This window comes from Numida meleagris, chromosome 4 (genome assembly GCF_002078875.1).
Source record: "Numida meleagris isolate 19003 breed g44 Domestic line chromosome 4, NumMel1.0, whole genome shotgun sequence".
Taxonomy (NCBI): domain Eukaryota; kingdom Metazoa; phylum Chordata; class Aves; order Galliformes; family Numididae; genus Numida; species Numida meleagris.
The window spans coordinates 82,891,058-82,910,303 of NC_034412.1; the positions used below are offsets into that span (position 1 = coordinate 82,891,058).

Here is a 19,246-nt window from a genome sequence, read left to right on the forward strand (position 1 = left end):
AAGTTTTTATAGCTTTTTCTGTAATTAAATAAGAGTTGTTAGGGTGATGTTTAGATCCCTGAGATTGAGTTGTATGTAGATATTAATAGGTATTGATAGCTATGACTTCCACGCTTAATTGAATCCTAGAATCATAAATCCTTAGAATTGGAAGGGACCCTTAAAGATCCGTGAGTCACCTACAATGGACAGGAGCATCCAACCCTAGACCGGGTTGGCCAGGATGTTGTTTTGGGTGGACATTTGGGATGATCCTGCTTGGTGGCCACGTTTTATGCTCAGGAGGTCCCTGGAGCTGTCCTTAAAGTGGCAGTTCAGCTTTGTCACAATGCCTGTGCATGCAGTGGTTCTAGAAATCATAGTCAGTCATTGCAACAACAGTATATCAAGAAGATGGAACAATGGCTCTCTGTGAAATGTTGAAAAAATGTATCATACAGCTAAAATGACAGAAAACATAGAAAGAGGTTATTTCAGCCTCAGTACAGGTTTGTTACAGTGCTTATTACAGATGTTGCCTTTTTCCAGTTAAGAGCATTCCGCATTACTTACTGCATAAAATTTTATTTAAAACCACATATAATGTGTGCTCTAACTGAGGATTATAAACCTGTTACATTGCTTGCCCTTTTCTGAAAGTGGTTATTTATTATTTGACATTATTTTGTCAGACAACTGATTTGTATAGCTGAACACAGGGCACTTGCCTTCTTTTTAAGGATAATAAACAAGCAGCACTTTTAAAACCAACAAAACGCTTTTAAATGGTAGAATATTTTCCTAATGATTGTGTCTAACATGTTGAATACCTTTTTACTTTCTCTGCAGTTAGCTTCCATTAGCTTTAAAGTGAAAGAGAGTGGGAAAGCAAGCTTTGCTGCAGAAAAAAGGGAAATCAAAGCTAACCACCGACAGCTTTTTGAGAAAGAGTGTTCTGGTTGTTATAAAACATGTATATAACCGACAACTGATATTATCCACTGGTGAGATATTGTTCATACATCTGCAGCATAAAATTACCAGAAAAATCATGCTGGCTATCAATCCACATGTGCTCAGTGCAGTTTCAGGGTTTCAAGAATGCCTCATGTATCTTTTATCATATCACTGTAACCCCTCACCTCCCACCAGTTCTCCAGACATTCTCCCCACCATGCTCTGGCCCCTTTGATGCACAGGTAAACACATTTCACCTCTAGTATTTTTAACCTGAATGCGAGCCATGCTGCGATACTTGACTGACTGTGGTAAGCATGAAGTCCTGCATCCAGGAGAGGGACAATTGTTCTTCACATCACTTGCCTGTGGGCTTGCTTCTTGCCATGAAGAGTCTTCCAGTGCTGAGGAGCTCAGCTCTGCCTATATGCAAAGGCCTATATGAGCCTGTCCACTTCACACACTGAGCTGACCAGAAGCCATGTACACCTGGCTCAGAGTCCAAAGTAATATCTCCTGCTTCTTCACAGAGTTTGCTTGTATAGATGTAGTGGCACAACGTGATGGCATGTAGCTTTTGGGTTCCCCGCAGCATTAGCAGCACAAGTTGGTATCTGCTTACAACTTGTTTAACAGACACACTCATGGCTAACTAACCTTAAACTGGCTGCTGAAGTGCTGCTAATAGCTTTCTGTCATGAAAAGTAGGCTTGCAAGGAGATGCAAATTGCATCCAAGAAGAAAGTAAATCCCACCTGAGCTGAGCCATGATTGTCTTTAGGCCTCTCCTCAGGACATCAGCACGGGGCCTACAGGGATGGTGGCACCTGCAGCCTGGACTGACCCCCAAACCATGATTTATCGATGTTGCAGCTCATGAAAGGTGTACGTTGCTGCTGATTACACCTGAGCGTATATCTGGAGTTTTAGAAGTGAAAATGCAACACACAGTGTATTGGCTCAGTCACTCACAACTCTTTTAATGCTTCTGTGGGTTAAAGGGAGCCATACATTATTCAGATCAGTACTTTGTCAGTTGTTTACTCTTCATGCAAGCTGTAAATGTTTCATACTATTTTTAGAACACACGTAAGACTGTTTTTCTTGCTGCTTCAGGTTCCCATCTCAGCTTGATTCAGAGAAAACACTAGAGATCAGGAGTTGGTGGGATTACATTTGCAGACATCTGCCTTCATAACAACTTTGCGCCAGTATACATAATACAATAGATATTGTTGCACACTTTCATACAATTTTTGGCGAAAGATCCCCAGCAAAATAGACAGAATCATTGTAGGTGGTAGTTGGGGTGGTTCCAGTGACTTGCTTAATTTTTGTGGAATGATTTGAGTTGAAATCAACAAGAGATTGAGTACAACTGGGCAGTGTGTGCATTGGTTGGTAAACTATCACGGTCACGCCATGGACAGACAAACACTCATTTTCTGCAGCAGCTAAGCTTGGATATTGAGCTCTAGGTTCTGCCCCAGAGAAGCATGGGTACCTGTATGAAAGAATTGTGGCAACACGTGAGAGTATGGCCAATATCATTTTATCTTAATGTCATTTTTCCTCTGCTTTTATGTGATTTTTTGTTTAATGCCATGTTTAGTATTCTAGTAGGTCATGTGAAGTCAGGGGTCAGAAGTGTGCTTGATTTAATACAACTCGATGGTTTGCCTGCTTTTTGTCTGTTCCTTTTGGTGTCCTGTCATTTGAATTTTATGTTTTTGCCTTTACTTCTTCAGACGGCTTTCCTGGGTATCATTTTCTGTGTTGTGCTGGTCCTTTATGCTGGTACAGATTGCATTTGTTCATCTAAAATGCCTGTCCTGCACAATTTCCATCATTTTTACGGTCTTACATTTTGTCATTTTCTGCTTGAGTTTGGTTGTGGTTTGTTATATTTTGACAGTGGTTTATCATACAGCTGTGAATAACCTCTTTGGTCTGCCTTTAAAACTTTCTTCATTGCAGTTGTTGAACAAAGTTAACTGAAATGCTGCTTTCTTCAAACAGAATGATTAGCACAGGCTGTATAAAGCAGCCAGGCAAACCGCTTGTTCTGGCTTATTAGCATTTTAAGTGCAGATTTTTTATGCAAATATAAATATTCTCTTCACTAAAATATTTGTGTATGGATTTTTGCTGGGGAATTATGATTTTGATTTATAATATGTGGACATTTTATAGTTAGAAGTAGAGCTTCCTTATCTAAGGTAGATCTTTTGTCTGTGAAATAAGAGTATGGGTAATCCCCTCAAACCACTTCCCCTCCAGCTTAAGAAATCAGCATACACTGTGGCTGCCATTAAGAACTTGTGAATTTTTCAGTGTCAGGTAAGGGTATGATCTGCTCTGTATTGCTAGAAACCCAATTCAGATTTCTAATTTAAACCTAAATTAAGCAACAAACTAAATGAGCTCTGAGTTTTCATTTTATGATTGGCCTGTAGACTCCCTAGGTTATTGGGGTAATATCCCTGGACATGGAGCAAAGATTTGAATACTGAAGTTAGTCCAGAGTCACACAGGGGCAGTACTCTGCTGTTTGTGCTGGAGTTCAAGGTGCTGGCTATGATACATCAGCCTTTTGTAGTCAGTGTGCTCAACAGACAGCCACTTTCTGTATGTCCTCTTGCAGTCAGCCTTGATCCCCAAGCTGCTGACCCCAGTTCAAGTTGACCATAAGCTGTCAATGTGCCTGTGTGGCATAGAATCCTCCAGGGCTGCATTAAGAATGATGCCAGCAGTTTAAGGGAGGTGGTCCTTCCTTTGGAGCTGAGGAGACATGTCTGGAGCAGGATATCCAGCCAGGGCTCCTTGGTAGAAGAAAGGCACAGCTACACTGGAGTGAGGCCAGCAAGGGCACGCCAGTGACTAAAGGCTCAGAGCATGGGCTGCACAAGGAAAGGCTGGGAGAGCTGGGACTGTGCAGTCTGGAGGAGGGGATCTTGTCAGTCTACATAAGTATATGATGGGGCATAGATAAAGAAGACAGAGATAGATAGAATGTTCTTTGTGTCACCCAGCAAAATTCACAAAGTTCCATTTCAACATAAGAAAAAGCATTTTCCTCAAAAAGTGATGAAACACTGGCATATGCTGCCCAGAGAGGCCATGAAGGCTCCATCCTTGGAGATATTCAAAACCCAACTGGACATTGTTCTGGGCAACCCTTGTGGGTGCCTCTGCTCTGAGGGAGCTGGACCAAATGTCCCAGAGAGGCCCTTCAAGCCCAGCCATGGGCTGTGCTCCACTGAAAGAGACCTTGGTCTCTGCCATTTGCTCTCCACATCCCCTGGCCCCCAGGTTCTCACCCAAGGCTGGAATACTCTACAGATCTGAAGGCTCTGAATGTTATAGTGTGCAGTTACTTAAGAAACTTTGCTAGAGTGCTGATAGTATAACATGGAAAAGGTTGGGAGGCTGTAATAGGTAGGCTGCCTGAGTTCCTTAATGAAAAACTAAGCTGGTGCTTTGTTGCGACACATAGAGCTTTTTATAGTTGTTTTCTGGCTATTTTCACCAAAATGAATTATAGTAAAATATTATCACTTTTCAGAGAGACGGATTTAAGACTGAGTTGCAGATTATGTGTCTTTGAGAATGAAGGTCGTAAGGTCTGGAGAATTAAGCTGAGGCCTCACTGGCATGAAGTTTCTGTTACCTGTTCTTGACTCAAGTGCATTTTAGAGGATTGAAGCGCTACTTACAGACTTAGAAGAAAAGGAAATACACTGTCAACTGAATCAAAATTACATAGGCAAATGCTCACCAGGATAAAATGGTGTTAGAAAATACTTATTGGAAGAAAAGGAAGAGTCAAATCTAACAACACTTGAATTACACAGGAACTGTAGAAGAAAAAGTAGACATTTACAATTACATATGTTTTAGTACTATTGGTTAAAACTTTTATCTGTAGGCAGTAGTTTTGATATAAGAATAAATAAGATATGCAGATATCATGGATCAGAAAAAAAACTAAACATGGGATTTGAGTGTGGGAAGGATTCAAGGCACTCAGTCACAGCACTGAATCCATGTTACTCATCTTTGCAGTTTTGTTAAAAAATTGAGAACAAGGGCAAAATCATCAGAAACATTCATTTTCCCTAATTGCCACAGAGTACTAAGTAGATTGGTAAGTATAAAAACAAATCTGTATGGACATGGGAGGAATGAACAGCTAATTTTACTTCTTGAAAATCTGTACTTTATTAGCAATATGGAAGTAACACTTGTAAACGGTCCTCCAAATTTCATGGAGTCTCTAAACTATTCCATCTGCATATTATACAGATATTTTCTGAATATAAAATACTGCTGTTACTATTAGTAGTATACCGCTATTCATAGTATACAATAGTGTATTATTTTTACCATCATTGTTGTAATAGTTTTAAAATCATACATTTAATTTTACTTAATACTTTATTTGTATGAATAACTGGAATTTTCCTTTAAGATCAGTACAGATTAATCATACATTATAATAGTTATTCTATAAGTAGTCTAAATGAATAGAAGCCCAATCTTACCCACTAGATAGGGAGTGAAAAAGGACGGGTCTGTGTGTGCCAGATTCTGCCTTGGACACATGTGGGTGGTTTAATCAACATGGCCCACACAGCTCTGAAACAGAATTTGGACTTTAATTAGACTGTCTTTTCACTGCCCTTCGTACAGTAGCTTTTCCCGGGAATTGACAGATTCATTTTGTTTGGGTTTGAATCCACTCACCAGAAAAGGTTTTGTAAATGTGGATGGATGTTCACATGGTCGACTCTGGGACTCATCCCAGCATCAGTTCTCTCCCTTCCCTCCTCCCCAGCTTTAGCAGAGCTGCTGAGTAAAGCCTAGAGAACGCATCCGTCCCAACTCCCTCTCCATCCCAGCTAGGTGAGCTGTGTCTGGGAGGGAACACACCGGATGTGATATTTCAGTGAGACAAATCTGGGCAAACTGAAACAAAAGTAGGGGCAGAAGGAGAGCAGTGACATCACTGTATAACTCCATAATGTTTTGCTTTTTGTGCATTCATTTATTTTGGTTACAAACACATGCATAAATGGCTGTGGCAGCCTCTGGTCCACACAGATGTCAATTAGCCATAGCCAGAGTCAATTAACAATTAACAGTAAGTTCAGGCTTTCTTCTGTGGTGTTCAGGAAAGCTCATTTGCAATCAGTGAGAAGTCATCTCCAGACTTCCCCAGCCTTTAGATCTGGCTGAGCGAAAGTTGGTCTTAGCCTATGCATTTAATTACTGAACTCCAGCTGTGATAATCTCCCAAGGAAGAGACTTTCATGGTCTGTCTGGAGCTGTACAGGACATCATAACATTTTGGGTTGGGAGCCAAAAAAACCCGCAGTCCCAACCAGTGCTGTTCCTCAATCCCATCTATAACGTGTTGATGAGATAATCAGCTGCAGTCTGCTTCCAGACAGAGCTCATTTAAGCAACAGGCACAATGTCGTTTTTTCATTCTGTTGCTGATTCTTCAGAACTTTAAAAGGCTTTTTATATTTGGTTTTTGTATTTGTGTCTGTTTTATTACTTATTTTGTACCGTAGCTCTTATTGAAGACATAGGACTTGACAGGCTGCAAAAAAAGTCTGGAAGCAATCAATCCAGTATTTTTATTTCACTGGCTAACACTTCTATTGTTTGACTTCTGTACCAATTTGGCAGTTATCCTACATGCTGTATACATATATGCTAAATCTAAGTCTCTGCTGCTGAGAGCTTATACTGTAAAGGCAACCCTTGACAAGTGTGCTGAGCAAGGAGGGGCCTGCTGTCGAGCCTTGCTTCTGCAACAGAGGCCACGAACCTCCATTCTGTAGAGAGGGCATTGAGAATTTGACAGCCTATCTTTGGGACACAAAGGGAGGAAGTATTCTTCTATTCCTAGCCCACAAATAATACCAGTTTCCTGTGAACTAGAAAAACATGTTTACTTTCCATTTGATATGAAAAACAAAACAAAACAACAGTACCACCACCACCACATGGCATGTGGTGGTACCACAATTACATTGATTGGATTAATTGATTTCTGGACCGCTCATATCCAGGGAAGTGTCACATATCTACCCATTATATTTCAATTCTAAAATTGTAGTTAGGTCTCTGATCCTCTGGAAATGTAAACGGAGCCATGTGTAGCCAGGCTACCGAGCAGGCTAAAGGTACATCATCCCAGCGACAGCATTGTAGTTTGTGCAAAATAATCACTTCAGATACACCTTTCTTACTGACACCTTCATATAAATAACCATCATCACCTGTTGTTAAATCCAGCTGATCTTTGCCAGTTTGCATTGATGTCTGGGGATTTGCTAGCACAAATGAAGCAAACGTTAAGGGGCAGTGCCTGCCTCTCTTGGGAAATAGTACATCCTTAGATACTCAGTTAGGGATGAAGGATGCTGCTCAGGACAAAATGCAAAGTAGCATTCCAGGGATCTGACATTAATGCCTGAATGCTGAGGGAGGGGCAGGTGAATTTTCTTTCCAGTTCACAGTGTACCCAATTTCTTATGGTGCAGGATGCTGCATTTCACTCGATAAAACAGCCTGTTCTGGGTAATGGCACTGTAAGATCCTGCTAGTGTTCTTGTAGATGCAGGTATGAATCTATGCCTGCTTTCCTAACCCTGAGTGCTGGGCTCAGAGCTTCAGCATCTGCAGTCATGGCTATTCTAATCTGTTCTTGAGGGCAGATGATATAGCATGTATTATTAATACTGTTTAATAAATCCTATTAAAATAACTTCTTCCTCGTTGCTTATAATTTTGCCAAACTTAAGCCAATAAAACTGAAATTATGGTTTATTTTGCTTGCAGCTAGTTCTCTCCTATCTAAGCCAAAAATGATTTCTGTCTTTGAAAATGGAAAAAAAAAATACTGCTTTGTCCATATTACAAAATTATTGCAATTTTTATTTTCAAGTCCATATGATGCTGTGGAGTGGGATTTGCTCACCTTTGTGGCAGGGGTTGCCTTTTGTCCTTCTTATGTAAATCTGACTGAATTTAGCAAATTTATGGATCTTTGGGAAAAAAAAAAACACCATTCTGAAGTACTCAGCTCAGGCCTCACTAGAGTTTGACAGCTGAAATTTCCAAAATTTCCCTGCTCATGGAGCCCAGTAGGCTATCTCCACACGTACTGCAAAGAGTAGCTGGACTCTAGGCTCTGTGGGCTCCTGGATTTTTCCACTGCAAATCCCATTTCCAGAACATAATGGACGGTCAGCCAGTGCTGCACATGAGAGCAGGAAGCCCTTCCTTCTCCGGAGCTCCCGACAGATGCACTGGGGTCCAGGTGGCCCTGAGAAGGAAGCAGCTTGACTGTGGCATTGTCATCAGAAAATCCAGGAAGAAAACTCTCTCACTGCAATGAGGCATTATAAGCAAAGAGGAAAGAGGGAAGAGAAGGTAAAAAATAGAAAGAGACTAAACCAGGGAAGAAATCTGATGTCACTGAAGTGTGAGAGGGGAGAGATATTAACTGAAGTTGAAAGGGAAAGAGGAGAGCTGATTGTGGGACAGTTAGATGTCAGTGAGAAAAACATGGGCAGTGAATAGGGAGCTGCTTAGTTGCATGGAGGGCACAAAGGGAAGAGGTGCTCTTGCCTTGTCTCTGGTTGGGTGAGATGCTGAGCAAAGGGAGGAGAGATGGGGTTCGACAAGGCAGAGAAAAGTTGGAGACAGAGGATCCTGGGGAAAAATACACAAAATCCAGAAGCAGAAGAAGGGCTTATATTGTAGGAAGCAAGGAGGTTTGTGCAGCCTGGGTGGGTGGGAAGGGCACTGAGAAAGCGTGCATGAAGCTTGCATTTGGGGGAGAGAGGAGGAGAACAGGGAGACTGCTAGTAGATAGTGCGGCCTGCTTTAGGTAAGAATGTGGGATCTGGGGAGCTGTAGGGGAGTTAGTGAGCCTGCCTGAGCAAGGGGAATGGGCAGCATGTGAGGAAGGGGATTAGGGGCAGGGAGGCGCTGAGAGCTGAACTGTGAACATGGAAGATAACCTGTGCATAGAAGCTGACCATAAGATGGGGAAAAGTAGGACTTCGAGGGTAGGAGAGCGTGGAGACTGGGGGGAAAAATAAAGAGCAGGGCTGAGAGTGCTTGGATGTTCATATACACAGTTATGTTCTGGGGGAGAAAACATCAAGGCAAGTCTTTTGCACTTAAAACATAGAAAGTTTGTGATTATAAGGGCTTGTTCCACAGCCCTTTGTTGTTCTTGGAAACATCTCCTGCACAAATAAGCTTTGTTACCGCTGTACAGAGTCATGTTTATACTAGAAAATAAGTTATCTTTTTAAGCCATGGAGTGCTTCAGGAAGAGAGCCCAAGCCTTGAACCTGCCTTCTGCAGCAAAAGCAGCTCAGTGAGCCGAGGACCAGCCCGCTTCTCAGTAGGGTTTCATGCATGTTTCTCCTGGAGGTTTATGCTAGTGTATGCTAGACACTCACGTGAGCAGTTTTCCCTTTTACAGACAGACAGGGTCCGCATGGACACCTGTAGTTGAAAATGAGGTTCCATGGGGCATCTCCTTGTATGCACCTCTGTTCTTCCTCATCTTTTTGGCTCCCCACTTTGTTTTTCACAGTAGCAGATCCCAGTGGCAAGCACAGACAATGCTTACTAGGAAAAGCAGTAAGTTATTTAATGTATTACTAGCCTTCTTTAATGTGTTGTAGCTGCGGTTACAAGGCTGAAACCAGCACCATACAACCATGCTACTTTGGGAATGGTCTATAAGTGCAGTTAAAGAAGGTTCAAGATATTTATGTGGTGCCTAAGTCACGTGAATAGAGGTTTATCACAATCAGTAGGAATGCTGGATTTTCATATCACACATTCGCTGCCTAGGATGATTAGCAGGAAATTTAATTTGCACTAATTAGCCTTAGGGGAGCAAAAAATTAACATGATGGGAAAGTTTCAAGTTTCGCTATATACCATACCAACATGGAAAAATTTGAGTTAAAGCTTGAGTCTTATGCTGATACACTGGACTTCATTTTCTCTAAATTGAATTAAAAGACTGTAGAAAATTAATATATGCATGGCGAGTGGGTGGGTTTTTTAGGAGCTTGAGTTGTAGAATAGTTGTTCAAAGTATTCATTGAACTGTCAGCCACATCCAGAGAGCGCAGTATATTTTAATACTTAAAATTATGTTAATATTTTACTGTAAAAGCTTTAACAAGTCCTTATTTTCTATATTTGTATATTTTCCTTATATAATGTGCATTATAACTGCACATGCAATATTCCACATTGTGACGCACAGAGCAGAAACAGCTTTCACAGAACCACTTCTGTGAAAACACCGTAGTTTTTAATTTACAACACCCACTTGCGAATACATTTTTAGGGTCAAGTGCCCTTGTTTGTACGCTGGCAAAATTCCTATGAAAATAAGTTTTTTAGAAATTACTCTGAAAAGTATACAGCAAATAAGAGAGGCATGAGTCACCACATAGTCCTGGTGGATAAATAAGAATTAGGAACTAATCAACTCTAATTTTGCCTGTTGATGGTGACTTTTCTGTCTCATTGTTCCAGAACACTTAGTTTAGATCTCTCAGTTTTTCCCTCTGTAGATGGAGGTAATTTTCATGTATCCACCACTCAGAATTACTGTGGATTGATTAATGCATGCAAGGCAATGACTCATTCAATATGGAAGTATTGGTCTATTATAAATTAAAGTGTTCTGTCCTACAAGCTTGTGGTTGCATCCAAATTTATCTGTAAAAAAAGAAGGTGGAAAACATCGGTTGCGTACAAGATAATTGCCTTTGATACCAGTTTTTCTGCCAGTCCGTGCATCTGAAATGCATGCCAAACTCACTATTACTATTACTTACTTGGAGAACGCAGTACTTGGAGTCTAAACTCCTGAGCTTAAGAGGTGGATATAAGCTACTTCAGGTGTCTGCTCAGACCTTCTAGCTTGTGGCTCAAATACACACAGTCTAAAGAGAGATTTCACATAGACTCTCTGTTGGCAATCGTATACACTGTATTGCATTCTCAGGTCTTCCTTCACTCTCCAGACTGATAGTAGCTGTCCTATTTAATCGACAGTGTGTGTGTATGTGTGTGTGGCTGTGCATACGCATATATGTGCACACACGCAAACATATTTGTGTCCACACTTCTCTATATAAATGCACTTTGCTTTTTTGGGTGTACATATGTATTTCTGCAAGTGCTCAGCACTTGTATTTATACATTTATGAGTAATATCCAACTTTCAGTCATAATTGACACCATGTGGCTCTCTGTATGATAATTACTTTGGGACAAAAAACTTGCAGATGGTTTCAAAAGTGACTCTAACTCACCATCAGCTTAAAAAGATTAAATAAGATGAGCTCACTCTCTCTGAATATCAGAATAAGCTGTTTTCATTGATTTCAGCAGGAGCAGGCACAACTCCATTTCTACAGCAGATAGAAAACATGTATTATATTACTTAAATGAAAGTTTGATTTCATTGCACTTAAATTTATTCATGTTCTGTTAGCAAATGGTTGAAAATTTTATAACCTAGAGCATTTGCTGAATTCTGCTTTGTATTTTCCTCACAGCAATTGGAAGGACCCTCATTCCTCGTTATTTTAGCACTGTCTTTGAAGGAGGTGTAACAGACCTGTATTACATTCTCAAGCACTCAAAAGAGTCATACCACAACTCATCCATCACAGTGGACTGTGATCAATGCACCATGGTCACTCAGCATGGAAAACCCATGTTTACCAAGGTAACAGGGAAGACTCAACAAAGCACGTTGTTTGTTTTTGTTTTGTTTTTTTTCTTTCTTTTCCGGTGTGTTTGAGAGTGAAAAATATTGGCTGTTGCATTTTTCTGGTAGACTCAAATTATTTCAAATACTGAAAATCCTTCAATCCCTTTAATTACTATTTTCTGTATTCATTACATGACTGGAAAATTCTGTGGGCATCTTCTGCAATTCTCCCAGAAAGACTGCAAGAGAAGCGCATAATGAACTATCAGATGTACATGAATTAAATGCAACCTTCCCATCTCCTTTTCTCTTGGCTCAGTCTTAAAGCAACAATGAGATTTTACATTGCTGGTACCTACCATTTTGGGTTACTCACTTTACACTTGATACCCAGTCTAAGGACTGTAAATCCCTAGGAAAAAGGTGATTTAATACAGTAGAATGCTGGTCCAAAGGGCAGGGAAGTCAATGGAAGGACTCAATTGATTAAAGCACATTCTGCATCAGGGGGTTAGTACATATTCAATATTTGCAACTGATAGTGAATTGTCTTCATGCATTGGCTACTTCAATTCTGTAATTGAAGTAAGAGTTGTATATTTATAAAAACAGTACCAAAAAGATGGAAAGTCCAAGTCAAAATAAAAATCCTACCTTAAAAACCAGTAAAAATCAGTAAACTGATTTTGAAAATGGAAAGGCACACTTCAAAATTTAACAGAAAATATTTCTTTTGAATCTTGTACCTGTTCATTTCTATGAACATCAACTTTCATATGGAAAAAAGCACAAAAGAGAAGGTGCATCAGGAGGAGATAATCCATCCATATTGCCCTTATCCTGCAGAACTGGGGAGGTTTTAGAATCTAACAAGGCACTAATATTGACAACATCATGCTTAGGGGCTGCTTGGCCCATGTAGTTTTAGCATGTGTGTCTCAGTAGTGTCTTCCCTAACAATTTTATTCCTCATGGTGTGGGTCTTAAAGGATAGAGAGAAGAAGCCACCCATGTCTAGAGTGCTGGTGAGATGGGAGGTGTGCATTTTACGGTATATTTGTTCCAGCTGTCCCACTCCAGCCCCCTGCGACTTACACAGACAGACACAAACACGGAGATATTCCTGGGTGGCAACTCTTCGCCACCTCAGTGCTCAGGAAGAGTTGTCCATGGTTGCCACGTGTAGAAAACGTGGAGAGGTGTAGGGCAGCTGCTTCTTTGTGTAGCTGCCTGCAACGATTGTGGGTTTTTTTGTAATGGCTGTATGTTAAAATGGCTGCATAAGTAAAACTGTTGAAATAGAAGATGGCATTTGGTGGAATAAAGGAGAAAAGAATATGTTGCTCTCAGAAATAAGTTAGAGCCAAATGCTGTCTCAGCTGTGCATGTGTAACTTCTAGCAGAGATAGTGAGGTCATGGATCTTGAACCCAAAGGTAGACTCTTAACTCCCACAGCATTGCTAGTAGAACAGAACTCCCATAAGCAGCACTCCAGTTGACTGTGTAGCTCCTCACATCATGTCTGAATTTGACCCAGTGAAGAGGTTTTTTTGTGCAAAAATACAAATAAACAATTCTTGTTAATAGCTATTTCAATTTCACGAACAACTTATAAGATTCAAATTCACTAGCATCTAATATAATGGGCTGGAACAGTTCTCATCACATATTGAATCAGGAATCTGAAGCTGAATTTTATTCATTCCGACATTTTCCCAGTTAAAGCTACTCACTGCATTCTGCAATATCAGATGAATATATAACACGGCACTTCCAATTTTTTCCAAACAAATATGGCTAGAACATGCCTACCAGTGAGGACACAAATAGTTTAGCTTGTCTTTTGGGGCTGTTGTCCACATAAAATAAGGATCACATTTAAGAACAGATTTTATCAAGGTATAAATAAATATTGTAAAAAATAAAGTCTGTGGCATGTATTAGAGTGGCAAAAAAAAAAAAAAGAGGCCAAAGCCCTAACTACCATATTCATTTGCCTAGGCAGATGTTTGTTGTGTTTTTCTCCAGGCAAAGGCAAGAATTATGAGTATTTCCAATACTCTGTTTTTGAGTGTTTTCTGACACTCCAACTTTATGTATAGCCAAACTGGTTTTCTGCAGTTCGTGATTTTTATATTTCCTGATAGCATTACAAAGGTGAGCTTTGCTTCCACCCTCAGATCAGGGAGCACCCACTGGTGGGACAGGCCTTCTCCTGTGCTCCATCGACCTGATTTATGACTGTAGCACTCAAACAGTCCCAGTGATTTTGGCCCTCTATCACATTCCAGATTTGTAAAAGCATTAGATTTCTTTTAAAGCAAAGAGTCAGGTTTGAGAGAAGGCTGTTAACAAAAGGGGGAAGAGTTTTAAAAGGTGCATTGTGTCACTACTGCAAGAATCCAAGCATTAAGGAACAGGAATTAATTTATTTCTCATAGGTGCAGGCAGTTGAATTTCCTACAATTAATAAGTGCAGTGAAGGGGTTAAAAAGCTATTGGTTAGTTTGAGAAACGTTCTTTTTTAGTTTTTTCCTGGCCTAGTCTAGAGCAACCACGTGATATGCTGAATGCCTGCCAGCCTCTTTCTTGTTGATCCTCCGGAGACCATCTGTGCTGGGGGCATTGATTAGAGTGTGTCTGCTGGGATTACATCTTTTCTGTTGCCATGCCAACTAATCAGCTGATTTTGGTTACCACAGAAACAAAATGTCAGAGCTCACAGTACGGTAACATGAATTCAGCACAACAGAAAATGTTTTCTTAATTGGAGACCCTTCTGATTTTTGGATTCTATGAAAAAGGTAGCATTAAAAAAAAAAAAAAAAAGAGGCCCATTTAAAATAAGAACTGCACCAATTTTATTGATTAAAAGCACTGCGTAAAATTCTGCTCCACATAAGGAAATTAAATTCCTTTATAAGGTGTATAAATTTTTACCACTGTAATATGAGGTATGCGTTTCAGTTTTTCTATTAGAATTTGTTAATGCTAGTGCATAAAACAAGTCTGTTAAGAGCTGTGGGTTTTTGAGCCACAGAAGAAACATTTGAGAAGCCACAGGTATTATTATTAAAAAATATTTTAAACCTGAAGTATTTTCATTTAACCGGTCAGTAGTCAGGAACTTTGGCCTCAGCACAGTAATATTAATGCAACAGAATGCTGTTCCTCTTGTACAAATCCTTATGTGCCCACATGTGTATATCTCTGGGTATTTTCTTATCATAGTACAAGAGCTGTGAAAACCAAGACCAGGGTCAAATAACAACGTAAGATACATTAAGAATTTGAAGGTTTCACTAAGGTATGCTGAAAGGGGCAGAGGAGAACCTGTTGCAAGATTCTTCTTCATAGGTCTAGACTAATATGTCTGTATAGTATGCCTGTTAAAATTACCTGTGTATTTTTGTAGAAACTATGAGAAGAAGTCATGGTAACATTAAGTGAACTGCTAACCAGAAAAGTCACAAGTTGCCAAAGCAGGAATTAGTCTGATCTGATCTAGGGCTTGTAAAATGGCCCAGAGGCTTCAACCAAATCTAAGATGGCTAATTGTTCAACATTAGTTGTATTAAAATTAAAGTTGCAAGAACCTTTTCTTTTAAAAGCTATTACACTGTGTCTCCACAGTATCTCTGCACCCTGTACTTAGAAATTTTGCTTGGAATAGGAGTTGTAACTCTAAGCATTCAATTAAAAAAAAAAACAATCAACAACAGAGGAGCTGAATTTTGGATCAGGCCTCATTTATGTTTTCCAGGGTACCCCAAGGCAGGCTTGTATTTTGCACCTACTTCTTTTAAAGAAGACCACAACCATAGCATTTTTTTTTTCTAAATACAGTTGTGAACAGTTGCTTAAAAGTCTCCAGTAATTTATTTAATTTGTTATTTCCAGGTAGTACACCCTTGCTCCCTCCCATATGTATCTCTTCCTTAGATAAGAGCTCTCACAGTGCTGAAGGAGCCACTTGCCATAGGTGCAGCTCCACCGCACCCTCTGGTTCTTCACTGCTGTCAAATCATAGTCTGGCTTTCCTTGGAAGGGCAGCATTAATAAAAGTAGATAAGAAATGAAAGAAAAGTAAAAATGAGATTAAAAAAAAAGAAAAATACTTGGAAAATCATGACAAGAATGAAAAAAAAAGATAAACATCAACCACAGCCATTGAAGGCAGCCTGTACTCCAAGTGGATAGGAAGGGAAAGTTTATGTCCCCATCCACTGTGAGGCAAGATCAACGTAAGAAAAGTTGAGAACAGTGGGGTCAGCAGCTTGGCATCAAGTGTGCACAGTTGGACCTCAGTCACCTCCACTGCAACGCTGGGTCATTAATTAGCAGTCATGAACCAAGAGGGAGAGAGAATTGATGCAATAAATAAGATTTAGTGAGTACAATACTCTGTTTGTGAAATGCTATAAAATTTTTAGTATTATAAGGTACTATCTGCTCTGCAGTAGGCCAGTGAAGTCATTTTTCCACAGTTTTTTCCCCCCCATGAGAAAGAAAAATAATTAGTCCAGCACAGGTGAACAATAAAATACTGCTCTGATATTTTTGAATGTTGTTTGATTGTTGATACAATACCATTGAACACAAAATTCCTGGGAATTTATGTCATGCATTTTATGTATTCTAGGTATGCACAGAAGGACGTCTTATCTTGGAGTTTACTTTTGATGATCTTATGAGAATAAAAACATGGCACTTTACTATTAGACAATACAGAGAATTAGTCCCACGCAGCATTCTAGCCATGCATGTAAGTAATCCTTTTTTCACTTGACCTAATGCAAAGAGATGAGATTAGGTTTATGAAAAACTCCAGAAAATTTCACACCCAAGGCAATTAACTATAAATATTTTCTTTTGCCTTCAACTACATCCATTTATGAGTTCTTTCATTGCTCCTTCCTATCTCAGTGCTCTATTGTTGCCACTGTCACTGTGCTTTCATTTTGGTTTAGCGCAGTTTTGGTTTTAGTCCCATTTGGTGGTCTGTGTGGTTTGGGCTGAAAATCTGTTTGTGTTGATATCAACTAAACTAACATCAGCGAGTCTCCATCATTGTAGATACAAATTTTGCTTGGTTTTCACATTAAGCTAACTAATTCTACCCTTACATAAGACAGAAAATAAATAAATATCACATATTTACTCAAAATACTTCAGAATTGTAATCTAGGTCTTCCCTTTCTAATATTTGAAGACTTTTTTTTTTGTCATTGGATGAAAACACACGCAATGGAACATTAAAACTTCGTATATTCTGCACAGTGAAGTCAAAATACAATAAAGAAAATCACTGGGGGGAAACAAAGAAGAGAGTATTATTGCTACTTTCAGTTCTGCATTGCGGAAGCATTCAGATTAGTAGTGCTCCATGTACAAAATTAATTACAGGGCTATAGTGTTATAGAGGGTAAGAATACAGACCCAAATATACGTCCTTATTTTGACATCAAGTTACTTGGATATCCAAAGTTAAAGATATTTTAGAGAAGAGTTTTAAATAACTTAAGCAGCCCAGACTTGTTTTGAAAATGCTATTGGAAATATTCTCCTCCATTTCTGTATGCTTTTTTTTCTAGTTTTTTTTTTTTTTTTNCTTTTTTTTCTAGTTTTTTTTTTTTTTTTTTTTTTTTTTTTTTTTTAAGAGAGTTGAACTTCTGAACTCTTCAACAATATCCCATTAAATAAGGTGGCTGTGGGCACAATTTTATATTTAGGGAGGTTGTAATTCAAAGAGACTAGAACCAGGTTAGCTAGCAACCAGGAGGTATTAATTGTAGTAATGAGATTGATCTCATTTTAAAGAAGAGGCTGGTCTCACAGGTAAAGCTCCTGGCTTGCGTCAGAGAAGGACTGTGCTTGTGCTTTTCCAGTTTCATCTGAGATAAAATAACCTAAACCAGAAAGGTTCTCCAGCCTGTGCTTAGTGCCTCTCACATGATTAGGTCTGTTATAAAGTGCTTTGATGAGTTCTCTGCTTCTATTTCTCATACACAAAAAGAAAGCAATACCTTCTTTACTCTTGCCTTTATCTGCTTACTCTCCTTGTTTTCCAGCCAAGAAAGGAAAGGCTTGAGGTCCTATAGGCAGCTCTTTGTGGGGGGCGGAGGAGGGGTGCTCTGCTTGTCTGTGCCCTACGCGTGACCAGACCTCCAAGGTGTATTACTTGAATGGTTATGGACAGGAGGAAGGTATTGGAAAACAGCCCTCATTCTGGTCCAATTCTTTAAGGTTTTGCATTTTCCTGTGCAAACAGAGCTCTGTAGCTTATGGCATAAATTCATTATCAATAGGAATGGCATCTCTCTTCAGAGAACCTTCCCCGCATTCCACCAAGCACATAAAGAAAAACAAATAGATGAAAAGCAAAGTGAAAATTCTTTTTCTCTCTGTTGTTTAGGCGCAAGACCCTCAGGTGCTGGAGCAGCTGTCCAAAAACATCACTCGAATGGGTCTGACAAACTTCACCCTCAACTACCTCAGGGTAAGCATACCATAGCCAACGATTATTGTGAGCATTTTTTAAAAGTTACTGTTAGCTTTGAGTCCAGGTAATGAGAGCAGAGCCTGTGTCAGGCAGTTAAGAGGTGGACCTAACTCATAGCAAGAATGAAGGAGACTGCAATAAAGGTGCAGTCCTTAATAATGCAGCATTAAAAAGGATAAGTAGTTTGTCATGGAGTTGAAGCAGTGTCTACATAGCCCTCCGTTTTTGATGACATTACTTCTTATGTTTGATAAACGAGTTTATTTTTTGCAAGCAAAACTGTTTCACTGTTTCTGGGAAAATGGCAGCATGTTCTTATTAACAACTGCTGATGTTCTCCACCCCTCCAACCTCCTTGCCTCTCCACGTCTGAGCAAAAGCTCAGCTCCAGTCCTGGTTGCAGCAGTTCCTCAAAGCAGTTCTTGCTTCACGTGCTTCTGGGAGCCTGAGCTCCCTCCTCAGCCTTGCATTGAATTGAGTGTGGGTTTTTATGATTAAATAATGCATTTGTTCCCATTGCTTTTTGACCCTTAAAGTGCATTCAAAGTTTGTAAGTTTATTTTTATTTTTCAAAGTATTCCCTGGTGTGGGCTTACAATGCATACACTGAAATATGGGTTTCTAGAGTTCATATTTCAAGGTTAAAATTAAGATTTTTCTTATTCCTAAACATGCCATTAATAGATAAAATGGGGCAGATAATTCAATAATACACCAAGCTAACTTGTCCAAGAAATCTGTTTTTATTCCTTCTAATTGTGTAATAATTCAAGATGCTTCTTGAAGATGACAAGAACACACTAGAAAATGCAATTTTTTTCAGCTTAAGGCAGAGCTGAGAGTCTGTATTCTAGTGTTTTAGCCGTGTTTTCTTCAGGGCTATGATCCTTGTAAAATCTTTCCTATGGATGGAGTTCTATGCCAGAGTGTTTTGGACTCCACAGAAGGACGATGTCAGGATGGAGACATGGTGAGATTTCTCTCACTGTATATGTCTATGGCTTGTAGTCAGGCTGTAGCTGTCCTT

At 39.6% G+C, this 19,246-nt stretch overlaps 1 protein-coding gene across 9 annotated transcripts in view; it reads left to right on the plus strand.

The window, feature by feature from the left end:
• Positions 1–19,246, plus strand: part of LDB2 (LIM domain binding 2) — a 209,839-nt gene that overhangs the window by 146,522 nt on the left and 44,071 nt on the right. For all 9 annotated transcript variants that reach the window (XM_021395257.1, XM_021395256.1, XM_021395258.1 and 6 more), the window contains exons 3-5: positions 11,559–11,731; positions 16,360–16,482; positions 18,133–18,216. In XM_021395257.1, the coding sequence (XP_021250932.1) occupies positions 11,559–11,731; positions 16,360–16,482; positions 18,133–18,216 (380 nt within the window). The remainder of the gene's footprint in view (positions 1–11,558; positions 11,732–16,359; positions 16,483–18,132; positions 18,217–19,246) is intronic.